Source organism: Oncorhynchus tshawytscha, linkage group LG02 (assembly GCF_018296145.1).
Source record: "Oncorhynchus tshawytscha isolate Ot180627B linkage group LG02, Otsh_v2.0, whole genome shotgun sequence".
Classification (NCBI taxonomy): domain Eukaryota; kingdom Metazoa; phylum Chordata; class Actinopteri; order Salmoniformes; family Salmonidae; genus Oncorhynchus; species Oncorhynchus tshawytscha.
Genome location: NC_056430.1, coordinates 50,078,643 through 50,092,856, shown reverse-complemented (window position 1 = coordinate 50,092,856; position 14,214 = coordinate 50,078,643). Strand labels below are relative to the sequence as shown.

The 14,214-nt window shown below is 43.1% G+C and overlaps 1 protein-coding gene across 2 annotated transcripts in view; it reads right to left on the bottom strand.

Annotated features, from left to right (window-relative positions):
- The window catches only part of LOC112267729 (histone deacetylase 7), an 84,322-nt gene that overhangs the window by 37,522 nt on the left and 32,586 nt on the right, over positions 1-14,214 (bottom strand). For both annotated transcript variants that reach the window (XM_042300488.1, XM_042300489.1), the window contains exons 3-9: positions 9,905-10,098; positions 9,580-9,673; positions 8,656-8,779; positions 8,009-8,115; positions 6,415-6,537; positions 5,762-5,862; positions 560-815 (exon numbers count right to left, since the gene is read on the bottom strand). In XM_042300488.1, coding sequence (XP_042156422.1) covers positions 560-815; positions 5,762-5,862; positions 6,415-6,537; positions 8,009-8,115; positions 8,656-8,779; positions 9,580-9,673; positions 9,905-10,045 — 946 coding nt within the window. In that variant the 5' untranslated portion in view covers positions 10,046-10,098. The remainder of the gene's footprint in view (positions 1-559; positions 816-5,761; positions 5,863-6,414; positions 6,538-8,008; positions 8,116-8,655; positions 8,780-9,579; positions 9,674-9,904; positions 10,099-14,214) is intronic.

Here is a 14,214-nt window from a genome sequence, read left to right as displayed (position 1 = left end):
CTTGTTGCCCTCAGAACAGCCTCAATTTGTCTTGGGCATGGACTCTACAAGGTGTCGAAAGCGATCCACAGGGATGCTGGCCCATGTTGACACTAATGCTCCACACAGTCATGTCAAGTTGGCTGGATGTCCTTTGGGTGGTGGACCATTCTTGATACACATGAGAAACTGTTGAGCGTGCGTTGCAGTTCTTGACACACTCAAACCGGTGCGCCTGGCACCTACTACCAGACCCCATTCAAAGGTACATAAATCTTTTGTCTTGCCCATTCAAATTGTGAATGGCACACATACACAATCCCTGTCTCAATTATCTGAAGCATTAACAATCCTCCTTTAACCTGTCTGCTCCCCTTCATCTACAGTGAATGAAGTGCATTTAAGTGACATAGCTTTCACCTGGATTCACCACATTCACCTGGTCAGTCTATGTCATGGAAAGAGAACCTAATGTTTTGTACACTCAGTGTACAGTATATGTACCCTATGAGTGGGAGTGATTGTGTGTGTGTGTGTGTGTGTGTGTGTGCGTGCGTGCATATCTGTGTGTGTTTCTCACCAGTGACTAGCTGTGTGTGCAGCAGCACTGAGGGCTCCAGGATGAGCAGGGGCTGGAGGTGTTGGTGAGCCAGCTGGGCAGCACTGAGGCCCTCCATGGGCAGGTAGACCTGGGGCAGTACCCTGGCCACTCTCTGGTGGCTACCCGACTCCCTGTCACCCTGGGCGGGCAGCCTGGCGCTGTTGGTGGGCAGGGCGGTGGAGCAGGGCAAGGAGAAGTGGGCCAGTGTGCCATCCTGGAGCAGCAACCTCTGAGCCTGATGGAGGGAGGGAGGGGACACAATAGGTCATAGTCCCCTGCCTTCATGTACATATCTATAATAGCTTGCACCCCTGCACATTGATCTGGTACTGGTACTCCCTGTATAGAGCTCTATTCTTGTGTGTTTTATCCCTCGTGTTACTATATTTATTTGTATTATCATGTTTTTAGCTCTGCACGGTAAAGTCTACACCCATTGCATTCGGCTCATGTGTCAAATACAATTTCATTTGATTCAATTGAAATAAGTTGGTGTTGACTCAAACAACTATAGTCATTGGAACTTGATTCAGTTAAGTAGTATGTCCTCAATGACTAACTGCCTGGGTATCAAACTTCAGTCCTCCGTGATTCAATGTCTGTTAGAATAGTTTGAAACTTTCATTACTGTACAGCAAATTGGCCAGTGTTAATTAATGTTGGTTTTTCACTGTAAGTGTTTAATTAACACTCATTGGTGTAAAATAACCCTAGTGTTACTACTACAGTTGAACCAAAACCACGCCCATCATTATCCTATTTCCCAGCATGCTCTATTGCAGGTTGATTTTTTAGAATGGGTTGTTTCAATATCTATGTTTTTGCCTGTACATTGATAAATTAATCTTATGCTACTTAAATATAAATTACATACATTTTCTAAACTTATCCAATATGTTACTTGGACATATTGCATTTGTTACTGAAATGGTTGTTCCAGTTAAGTTGCTTTAGGTAGTTTCATATCATAGTTTTCCCAATCCTTGTAGTTATTCTGAATGTAGATTGCGGTTTGGGCTGGCACAATTACCGTATAACTGTGTAACCTGTGAAAACTGTAATACAAATAAATTAACAGTCATAACCGGCCTTCGTGTGGTTGAGTCCGTTTCCGCGGTAACATGGACTCTTAAAAACGTGCTGAAACTTTGTTGCTCCTTGCTGAAACAAGCAAGGTGTTTTTGCAAAAGACACTCCATAGAAATAGAATGAATATAACGTACTTGGAACCTCTAACCCTGTCAATTTCACTGGTAAACTCATGGGTACAATTGCAATGGTTGCCTGGTATTGTGATGCAATCATTTCCTTGGTAATGTAGAATGTTCATTCAAATGATGTTAACTGATGTGGCTCATGCAATGGAATGTGGCTCAATCAACACTTCCTGTGTCACGCCCTGACCTTAAGAGATCCTTTTTATGTCTCGATTTTGGTTTGGTCAGGGCATGAGTTGGGGTGGGCATTCTATGTTTTGTGTTCTATGTTTTCTATTTCTTTGTGTTTGGCCAGGTATGGTTCTCAATCAGGGACAGCTGTCTATAGTTGTCTCTGATTGGGAACCATACTTAGGTACCCTTTTTCCCCACCTGTGGGTGTGGGAAGTTGTCTTTGTTTGTAGCATTATAGCCCTTAGGCTTCACGGTCGTTTTTGATTGGTTATTGTTTTTGTCAGCGTCATCCGAAATAAAGGAATATGTACGCTCACCACGCTTTGGTCCTCCTCATTCAACGATCGTGACATCCTGCTTTGCTTCTATGGGTACACTCGCAATAGCCACCAGTCCACCCATTATGCCATCATAGACTTGAAATGGGGACGCCCGTTTTATTCATTCTATTTCTATGGCAGCACATGCAGTCAGGTGCGGAAGAGAGGTGAAAATGTCTCTTCAATTTTATTTTGTTTTTTTTTGTTGATATTCAAACGTTTATTATGGTGACCGGGGTGATTTGGCTGGCCAATAACCATCATCCAAAATTCCATGACTGTAACAGCCCTAGCTGCAGGTCATTCCAAAGGTTGAATATCCCCACTCTGGCTGGATTCCAATAGGAATTACACATCACTTTGCAAGCCAGCATAATGGTATACAGGCCTGTTGTGGCCTGTATACAATGAGTATCAGGACAAAAACTAGGCCCTTGAAATAAGGCCTTATGAAATACTGTATGTTTTGTATTGTGTTAAAGAATATAATTTTAATGTTAACATATTCGCTTTGGATCTCACTTGGTGAACTCCACAGGACTGAAAATGGATGAATGCAACAACCATGTCTTTGTCACTGACAAATACAGTCATTGGTAGTAACTCTACAAATCACTCGAAAGCAAGGCACTATGGGAAATATGCAAATAAGTCTTTACACTAGGCAGTGTGTTAATTTAACACTGTTCCAGTGTCTATACAGGTCCACACTTTTAGTGTTGATTTAACACTGAAGAATTTACTGTGTGTAGTATAAGTGTAAGCAGAAAAAATGTCAGATTGCTGAAATCTGAGTGATGAAAAATCATTTTACAACATGATCTTTGGAAACTGAAAAGGGCATGTCATTTGAACATTAATCCAATGTTAATGTGTAATGTGTCATGGTACAGTACAGTCGGGTGGCCAAATGTTTTAAACTGGCCTATTAAAGAGAGAGAGAATCTGAGAACAGGAACAAACAGACGGACAACTGTACTACCATGTTATTCGATCAGCCCTTATTCAATTAAAACATTCCCAAATGTGCTCTTTATTTGAAATGTACAGTCTTTAAGGATATGACATATCTTTGATGCCCATTACATACAGTGGGGAGAACAAGTATTTGATACACTGCCAATTTTGCAGGTTTTCCTACTTACAAAGCACGTAGAGGTTTGTAATTTTTATCATAGGTACACTTCAACTGTGAGAGACGGAATCTAACAGGAAAATCCAGAAAATCACATTGTATGATTTTTAAGTAATTAATTTGCATTTTATTGCATGACATAAGTATTTGATACATCAGAAAAGCAGAACTTAATATTTGGCACAGAAACCTTTGTTTGAAATTACAGAGATCATATGTTTCCTGTAGTTCTTGACCAGGTTTGCACACACTGCAGCAGGGATTTTGGCCCACTCCTCCATACAGACCTTCAGGTTTCGGGACTGTCGCTGGGCAATACGGACTTTCAGCTCCCTCCAAAAAGATTTTCTGTTGGTTTCAGGTCTGGAGAGACTGGCTAGGCCACTCCAGGACCTTGAGATGCTTCTTACGGAGCCACTCCTTAGTTGCCCTGGCAGTGTGTTTCGGGTCATTGTCATGCTGGAAGACCCAGCCACGACCCATCTTCAATGCTCTTACTGAGGGAAGGAGGTTGTTGGCCAAGATCTCGCAATACATGGCCCCATCCATCCTCCCCTCAATGCGGTGCAGTCGTCCTGTCCCCTTTGCAGAAAAGCATCCCCAAAGAATGATGTTTCCACCTCCATGCTTCACGGTTGGGATTGTGTTCTTGTTGTACTCATCCTTCTTCTTCCTCCAAACACGGCGAGTGGAGTTTAGACCAAAAAGCTCTATTTTTGTCTCATCAGACCACATAACCTTCTCCCATTCCTCCTCTGGATCATCCAGATGGTCATTGGCAAACTTCAGACGGGCCTGGACATGCGCTGGCTTGAGCAGGGGGACCTTGCGTGCGCTGCAGGATTTTAATCCATGACGGCGTAGTGTGTTACTAATGGTTTTCTTTGAGACTGTGGTCCCAGCTCTCTTCAGGTCATTGACCAGGTCCTGCCATGTAGTTCTGGGCTGATCCCTCACCTTCCTAATGATCATTGATGCCCCACGAGGTGAGATCTTGCATGGAGCCCCGGACCGAGGGTGATTGACCGTCATCTTGAACTTCTTCCATTTTCTAATAATTGCACCAACAGTTGTTGCCTTCTCACCAAGCTGCTTGCCTATTGTCCTGTAGCCCATCCCAGCCTTGTGCAGGTCTACAATTTTATCCCTGATGTTCTTACACAGCTCTCTGGTTTTGGCCATTGTGGAGAGGTTGGAGTCTGTTTGATTGAGTGTGTGGACAGGTGTCTTTTATACAGGTAACGAGTTCCAACAGGTGCAGTTAATACAGGTAATGAGTGGAGAACAGGAGGGCTTCTTAAAGAAAAACTAACAGGTCTGTGAGAGCTGGAATTCTTACTGTTTGGTAGGTGATCAAATACTTAAGTCTTGCAATAAAATGCAAATTAATTACTTAAAAATTATACAATGTGATTTTCTGGATTTTTGTTTTAGATTCCGTCTCTCACAGTTGAAGTATACCTATGATACAAATTACAGACCTCTACATGCTTTATAAGTAGGAAAACCTGCAAAATCAGCAGTGTATCAAATACTTCTCCCCACTGTATCTGTTGTAGTAAATGAATACAATTCCACGGGAGGAAACAGGTTGAACCCCATTTACAGCTAATAAAGTTATTTTAAACCTGAACACACACACCTCACTAAACTTCGTGGGAATCCATAACCAATTCTGGCCCTGACACTCATGTTGTTCTTATACTGAGATTCTGAAGCAACTGTGATACTGTATCTAGTGTGTGTTCTAATATGGTAGTGAATGTGACATCGTGTGACATTGTGCGTGGTACGAAATGGCTCAATCAGGTATGGAAGTGTTAATTCTGTTGATGCTTGTTGGATAGATGGGGAGTTGAGCAGAACAGGCACATACTATACTGCAGAGGTAGGCAACTAGATTCAGTCGCGGGCCAATTATTGTTGGAGCGGATGGTCGTGCGGCCGGAACATAATTATAATCATTTGTACACTGCAAATTCACCACAACTAAGCCCAAAAATAAATTGTATTTGAAAATAACAATTATTTAATATCTTGATTACATCGAGATACGATCACTTATGTCTCGTTTTTTATTCATGGGAATGCTTTGGAACAGATTTCATGAATTAAAATCAGTTTTAGCTTCTTTTTTAAAAATTACAATAACATATTATATACATAAACTGGGTCACACTTAACATTAGTGTGATCATTTTTACTGTGAAATTATTCTTATAGTTACCAGTATTGTAATTACTCATTGTTACAATATACTTATATTGTACTTGGAAGTACAGTGGGGTTGGAGGAGAGAGCTGCGAAGGGTGGAGGGGGTTTGAGTGGGGCTCACCTCGTGGGCCAGTCCGGTAGTAAGTGGGCTATCCGAGAGGAGGCTGTCATTGGGCGAGCTGCACCCCGACACTGGAGTGCTACTGCTGCTGGGGGAATAGTCTGCAGGATGGAAGGGAGGGATAGCCAATCAGCTAAAGAGATACTGACATATAGGATAACAGATGTGTGTGTGTGTGTGTTAGTGGCGGTACACAAACACTAGTCCGCCCAGCACTAACACACCTGATTCAACTAATCACTTCATCAACAAGACCCTGGCCATATTCATTTGGCACCAAAGGGATGTAAACTCACTGAAATTGTCCAATAGGAAATGCTTGTTTACATTTACCTGAAATTGTCCAATAGGAAATGCTTGTTTATATTTACCTGAAATTGTCCAATAGGAAATGCTTGTTTATATTTACCTGAAATTGTCCAATAGGAAATGCTTGTTTACATTTACCTGAAATTGTCCAATAGGAAATGCTTGCTTACATTTACCGCTGAGAAAAAATATATATTCTACTTTGTGCCCTAATGAATACGACCCAGGAATGTTAGTGTTAGGCCGAGGCCAAAGTGCTCAGACACTGTGGCTACAGCACCAGGAAGAGATAGAGGTTGGTTTGATAGACGGTGTACACAACAAGGCAGGAAGGACTATCTTACCCTGAGTGTCCGGCGTTCTGTGCTTGACAGTAGGGGGAGCACTGGTTTTGCGTTGGAGAGGGTTCTGTCTGGAGTTGATGTGCTTCTTCAGTTTACTCTTCACCTTCAGGATGGGCTCCGAGGCTGAACACACACACACACGAGCAAACATGCGCAGACGCACACAAACACGCATTAATTAACGCACACACACGTACATGCAAATACACACACACAAAAAAAAAAAAAAGTTGATTGTGCCGAATATCTGAATTCCTCCTTCGCCATTCCATAACCGACCCCAACAGTATTAAACTAAAAATGGCTACAAATCCATAATGTGCTATGCCAGCATAAAGCAATACCCTTCTACATAACAAAACCCAAAAGCTCTTCTACACCCCAGCTGAACAAATAACAAAAGAGTTGACAGCAGTGCCAAAAGGTTCATGTTTACTTTGGCAATGACCACAATAGGCCTAACCAAACGATCAATCAGCAGCGGCTTAGCACAGACAAAAGACACCCATGACAGTATGGTATTGTTGTCGGATTTTAATACAGAGGCAGAGGGTTGTGTAGCCTCAAATGGCCAATGCTGCTAGGGTAACACAGGTAAATAATGGCATTGCAATAGTCCTCCAGGTGACATAGTTTAGTAGGGACCACTCCTTAGTAGTACTTATGCATACAATGGAAAGAGGCCACACCTTTGCAATTGTTCAACTCTGTGACCATGGCATTGAGGACTATCTCTATCCTATTAGTTCATTTGTGCATGGTGGAAAGTTTGGCCTCTATTCACCTCTATGTCCGCACGTCATTCACACGCCCAGTCAGTCAGACAGACATGTCTGAGATTCTCACACGTGGTTCATTTTACACATACTTTAGTTACGTAATAGCTTTTGGTCTTTCTCAGTCTCTCTCTCTCTCTCTCTCTCTCTCTCTCTCTAGTGTTATTTTTCCTTCCTTGTAGGCTTGGTGACTCCCACTTTGTCTCTGTCTCTTTCTGTGTCTGTCTCTCTCTACATCAATGTTCGGTATATGTGTGTTAACATGCATTGAGCTGCATAACTCACCGGACAACTACAAATGGAAGTAATGTGATATGGCTCCTTTTAAAATGAATCTGTATTGCCTTCTCAAGCGTTACCTACTCTGTGTTAAAAGGCATGTAGTACCTTCATTTGCTCTGGAATACCTGGGCCGGTATTCATAAAGTGAGTATATGAGTGCTAGGATCAGGTCCACCCCCCCCTGTCCATGTAATCTTATTCATGACGTACTCAAAGGCAAAACCGATCTTAGATCAGCACTCCTGTGCTCCAGTTTAGCCCGCCATTGATGGCAGACCCCCAAACCATTGTCAGGAGTCAACTGCATAACACCATAGTGTCACCTCATGACACCATAGTGTCACCTCATGACACCATAGTGTCACCTCATGACACCATAGTGTCACCTCATGACACCATAGTGTCACCTCATGACACCATAGTGTCACCTCATGACACCATAGTGAGAACAGGAAATTGTCTTGTTCTAACTGTACTGTACAAAGTACAAATGTCTCTACAAAGAAAGTACAAACTACATTAAAAAAATGACTCACCTGTTCTTCTGAGGGGCATGTCCTTGCGTTGGTCACATAGTGGATGATGGACATCAGGGGTCACCATGCGAGGCTTTGGGGTCATGTCAGGATCTGGGGCCAATTCCCTAAACAGCCAGTTGAGAGTCATCCACCAAAACCATGAACAATCATTGTTAAGTGTTTGTTGTATTGTGCTGTATCAATTTTGTGTATGTCCTGGTGACCTCACAACAATCATTTTGATGAAAATGGACAAAAAATATTATATAAAAAAATATTATATAAAATATAAAATATTGTATTGTGAAATAATGCTTCACCTGCGGCACAACTATTGATAGAAGTTAGTGAGTCAGTCAGCCAGGCTTATTTCACCTACCACCTAATCTAATGAGTCACTCGGGCTTATCCAAATTGTCTTAGAGGTAAATCTTCCTTACTTCCATCTCTTATGAGGATCATTTGTGGGACAAGATTGGAAAGGTGAAAAGAACAAGATGGTACTCCCACCAAAGCCACGGGAGTCTAATAACAGTGTATTTTCACGAGTGGACACAGCTCTCTCGCTGTCACTTTTAAAAAAAACGTTTTTTTTCAATCGAATGCAAAAAAAACAACATTTCTGTAGAAACTTTAATCAACGTCTTTCCTGGCTTGTCTCTCACCTGTAACCCCTGGGCGTGGTGCTGCTGAAGAGGTTGGAGGCGGTCCTCTCCAGGGCGGCCTGCTCCTTCCTCTTCAGGATTTGGCTTCTGAGTTTCTGTTTCACCAGGGGACTGGCCACAGCACCTGTCCGTCAACAGAGTCACCCAATCAGAGACAAGAACCTGGAAATGAACCAAAGCTAGGCGCAGCATTCTAAATGGACTGAATCTCAATCTATTTGGGTTAGTGGAGGGACACAAACAATATATTCCAATATACTGATTTTATCTGTATTGTATAATAGCTGACAAGCAGTTTCACTCTGAGTCAAATATCTATAATCTACTAGACTGAGTACTCAATGTGCCTACCTAAGATTTCAACATTAGATAAAGAGGAAATATGCTAGGCATTTCCCTTGTAATTACTAGTCAGATCTGACTGCTATGACTTGGATAATGCAAGTTATTCAAGGACAATTTATTGAAGCTGAACTTTGAAGGGCGGGTTCTTAGGAATTTGGTGACTGACAGATAGCTAGGTCGCATTCTTTAGTAGGCACTTCCTTCCCGAAAGTAAAAGACAACAAACAACATGACATTTACAATTATTAAGTGACTTGTTTCCTTTTTCTGACTTAGGTTTCATGTTAAAATAGACTGTGACTAATCTAAAGGAACTCCCTCTGTTACAGACAACCACATTCTGAGAATCATAGTGGGGCCTCAAAAATAAACAACCGAAAACCATGTGCACAAACACCTAAACTACCTACAAGATCGCACTGCTGTCATCATACATTGCATTTCTAAAAAGACATTCATGGTCATCATAGTTTACATGGTACTGTAAGCGATCCTTATACATGACATACTGATAATGTTGCACTCATTTCTATTGCATGCCATTTTTCCTCCACACAGCTATGGGGCGCTGTAACTTACTCTGCTCGCTCTTATCCTTGTGCATCAGCTGCTGCAGCTCCTGTCTCTTCTCCTGCTCTTTCTCCTGCCGACTCTGCTCCCTGTCAAATTCGTACTGAAACGAAACCATTAACATTCCCATTCATTTGGGTGCAGTGAAGACTATATTTAGGAAGTGATATCAGTCAATGGAAAGAGAGGGATTATATGGAAAGAGGGCACACCTATCTTTGCCATTGATTTCTTTTGTGGCCGCTTTGACAGCGCAGTTGAGGACTATTTACATTTTAAAGCAGGCTAGGTTGGAAGTGTGCTCTCTATCCATCTCTATGGAAGGGATGCTCACCTGGATGTGCTGTGGCAGGAGCTGCTGGGAGTACTTGGCACAGTGCTGGGCTGAGAAGGCCCCCAGGAATGGGGGGAGGTGGGGGGCCAGCATGGCTGAGTCCGGCCCGGGTCGCACCAGCCCCTGGGTACGCAGGTCCATGGGCCGCACCGGCCGGAGTGGTGACGAAGCCTCGCGAGGGATTAGCCCATCCACTATGGAGAGAGGGAGGGAGGGAGGGAGGGAGGGAGGGAGGGAGGGAGGGAGGGAGGGAGGGAGGGAGGGAGGAAGAGAGGAGGTAAAAGAAAGAGGGAGATTATTAGTGATGAAGATCCAAGGCTTTCTTTGTTAGATTGGACAATTAGACTGGAGAATGGGTAAACTAGGAATGAACCGAAGCTGAGGTGCTGCATTCTAAGCACCAGACTGAACCACGTCAATTGGTCTCCGGACTGTCCCTGCTATTGGGACAAAATCCCCCAAATAGAAAACCCTGCCATGACTCTCAAGCTCTCCCTTTCTGTCCTCTCTTTTTCTCTCTCATTCCTTTGTGTTGTTTCTTATCACCGCCCAGTCGAGGCCCCCATGCTGATGTCCGTACCGGGCCACACTTGAAAAGGGATGACTGACCCCATGGAATAGTCTAGAAACATACCAAAGATGGTATGCACACGCACACACACACACACACACACGCACACGCACACGCACACGCACGCGCACGCGCACACGCACGCTCACGCGCACACACACACGCACACACACACACACACACACACACACACACACACACACACACACACACACACACACACACACACACACACACACACACACACACACACACACACACACACACACACACACCATAGCAACAACCATAACCCTATCCAACACCTGGTCTTTGTCCAAGTATTTAGATGATCCAGGGCAATCAACAATGGGCTGATGATCAAGTGTAAGAGAGTATCTACTAGCTAGGCATAGCACGGCATGTCCAGTCCTTACAACAGGCCAGTCATCGTCGGATAACGTGAGTCAGTGTATGTAAAGTGTGTGTGTTGAGAGTCTGTCCATATGTGTGTGCATTATGTACTTGACTTTAGAATAACAGTCGTACTTCATTCACGTCAGCCTGCTCTAAGGGACTTGGCCACTGTCCCAAAATTGCATTCAGTGAAAGGAGAGGAAAGAGAGAAAGTGAAGAAAGAAAGGTTGCCACAAAATAACGAAAGAACTAAGGAAGTGAGGGGGAGAAGAGGGGATTAGAACAATGTGTGGCAAAGGCATTTGAGTCATATGCATGCATTTGTCACCTCTATCGAGCTTTTACCAGAAACAAGGCTAAATTTAGCCAGAGAGTGCGAGACAATAAAACCAAACTCAGTGTCATGATCCGCAACAATCGTCCCAGAAGTCTTTCTGACTTATTTTGAGTCACGGGTCATTGAATGAACATTTAGTGGGCATCAAAGTTAACTACTTGTCGAATCATGAACCATTCATGAACTGCTGTTCCTTATTTTAGTCAGGAATTGGCCCCAGATCCTGACATGACAACAAAGCCTCACATGGTGACCTCTGATGTCCATCATCCACTATGTGACCAACGCAAGGATATGCCCCTCAGAAGCACAGGTGTGTCATTTTTGTTATGTAGTGACACGTTTGTGTGTAGTTAGTGTAGGCATATAAATCATGTAAATCAACCATATAATGTGTACAGTGCAATGATGGAAGAGAACCTGACTGTGACAAATCACAACAAATATTGCCCATGATGGTAGCTAAATTCACGGGACAAAAAGGGGCCATATTATATTATACTCAATAAAAATATCAACACAACATGAAATAAAAGATCCCATACATTTTCCAAACGCACAAAAAGCTTACTTCTCTAAAATGTTGTGCACAAATTTGTTGACATCCTTGTTAGTGAGCATTTCTCCTGTGCCAAGAAAATCCATCGAGCTGATAGGTGTGGCATATCAAGAAGCTGATTAAAAGGCATGATTTTCACACAGGTACACCTTGTGCTGGGGACAATGAAAGATCACTCTAAAATGTCCAGTTTTGTCACATAACACTTCACATACATACACTACCCTTCAAAAGTGTGGGGTCACTTAGAAATGTCCTTGTTTTTTAAAGAAAAGCACATTTTTTTGTCCATTTAAAATAACATCAAATTGATCAGAAATACAGTGTAGACATTTTTTATGTTGTAAATGACTATTGTAGCTGGAAACGGCTGAATTTTTATGGAATATCTACATAGGCGTACAGAGGCCCATTATCAGCAACCATCACTCCTGTGTTCCAATGGCACGTTGTGTTAGCTAATCCAAGTTTATAATTTTAAAAGGCTAATTGATCATTAGAAAACCATTTTGCAATTATGTTACCACAGCTGAAAACTGTTGTCCTGATTAAAGAAGAACTAAAACTGTCTTTCTTTAGACTTGTTGAGTATCTTAAGCATCAGCATTTGGGGGTTTGATTATAGGCTCAAAATGGCCAGAAACAAAGAACTTTCTTCTGAAACTTGTCAGTCTATTCTTGTTCTGAGACATGATGGCTATGCCATGCGAGAAATTGCCAACAAACTGCAGATCTCGTACAGCGCTGCGTACCATTCCCTTCACAGTACAGCGCAAACGGTCCCTAACCAGAATAGAAAGAGCAATGGGAGGCCCCGGTGCACAACTGAGCAAGAGGACAAGTACATTAGAGTATCTAGTTTGAGAAACAGACACCTCACAAGTCCTCAACTGGCAACTTCATTAAAAAGTACCCGCAAAACACCCATCTCAACGTCTACAGTGAAGAGGCGACTCCGGGATGCTGGCCTAATAAGCAGAGTTGCAAAGAAAAAGTCATATCTCAGACTGGCCAATAAAAAGAAAAGTACACAGACACTGGACAGAGGAACTCTGCCTAGAAGGCCAGCAACCCGGAGTGGCCTCTTCACTGTTGACGTTGAGACTGGTGTTTTGCGGGTACTATTTCATTAAGTTTTGAGGGAGCGTGCAATTGACATGCTGACTGCACGAATGTCCACCAAAGCTGTTGCCAGAGAATTGAATGTTCTTTCGCTACCATTTCTTGTTTTAGATAATTTGGCAGTACATCCAACCGACCTTACACCACGTACGTGTAAGTAACCCAGCACAGGACCTCCACATCTGGCTTCTTCACCTGTGGGATCGTCTGAGACCAGCCATCCGGACAGCTGATGAAACTGTGGGTTTCCACAACCGAAGTATTTCTGCACAAGCTGTCAGAAACAGTTTCAGGGAAGCTCATCTGTATGCTCCTTGTCCTCACCAGGGTCATGACCTTGGATACAATGCAGTTCGGCGTTGTATCCAACTTCAGTGGGTAAATGCTCACCTTCGATGGCCATTGGCACTTCGATGGCCAACTGCCCCGGACAGATGGCGGATACTGTGTATGGCGTCGTGTGAGTGAACGGTTTGCTGATATCAGCGTTGTGAACAGAGTGCCCCAAGGTGGCGGTAGGGTTATGGTATGGGCAGGCATAAAGTACGGACAACAAACCCAATTGCATTTTATCGATGGCAATTTGAATGCACAGAGGTACCATGACGAGATCCTGAAAATGTCCCAGTTCTTCCATGGCCTGCATACTCACCAGACATGCCACCCATTGACCATGTTTGGGATGCTCTGGATTGACGTGTACGACAGTGTGTTCCAGTTCCCGACAATATCCAGCAACTTCTCACAGCCATTGAAGAGGAGTGGGACAACATCTACAGGCTACAATCAACAGCCTTATACAACTCTATGCGAAAGGAGATGTGTTGCTCTGCATGAGGAAAATGGTGGTCACACCAGATACTGACTGGTTTTCTGATCCACGCCCCTACCTTTTTTGTTAAGGTATCTTTGACCAACAGATGCACATCTGTATTCCCAGTCATGTGAAATCCCTAGATTAGGACATCATTTCAATTGACTGATTTTCTTATATGAACCGTAACTCAGTAACATTTTTGAAGTTGTTGCATGTTGCGTATATATTTTTGTTCAGTGTAGATTCGTTTATTGATTCAACTGACACCAAGCCATGTTTAGGTGTCGAAAGGATTGAGACATTGGCTCTTCCTCCAAGCAGTTTCTATGTCCTTGTATGGAAGGATTCATTAAAAACACTGCAGATAGAAAGAAAGGACAGAAATGGAGGGTGGAGACACCTTTCCCCTCAGGGTGGGAGCAGAGAAATATGATGGAAATGTACCACGGTTTCTGAATGCCATGACAAACATTAGTCAGCAGCATTACTCACATACTTCCCGTAGAGA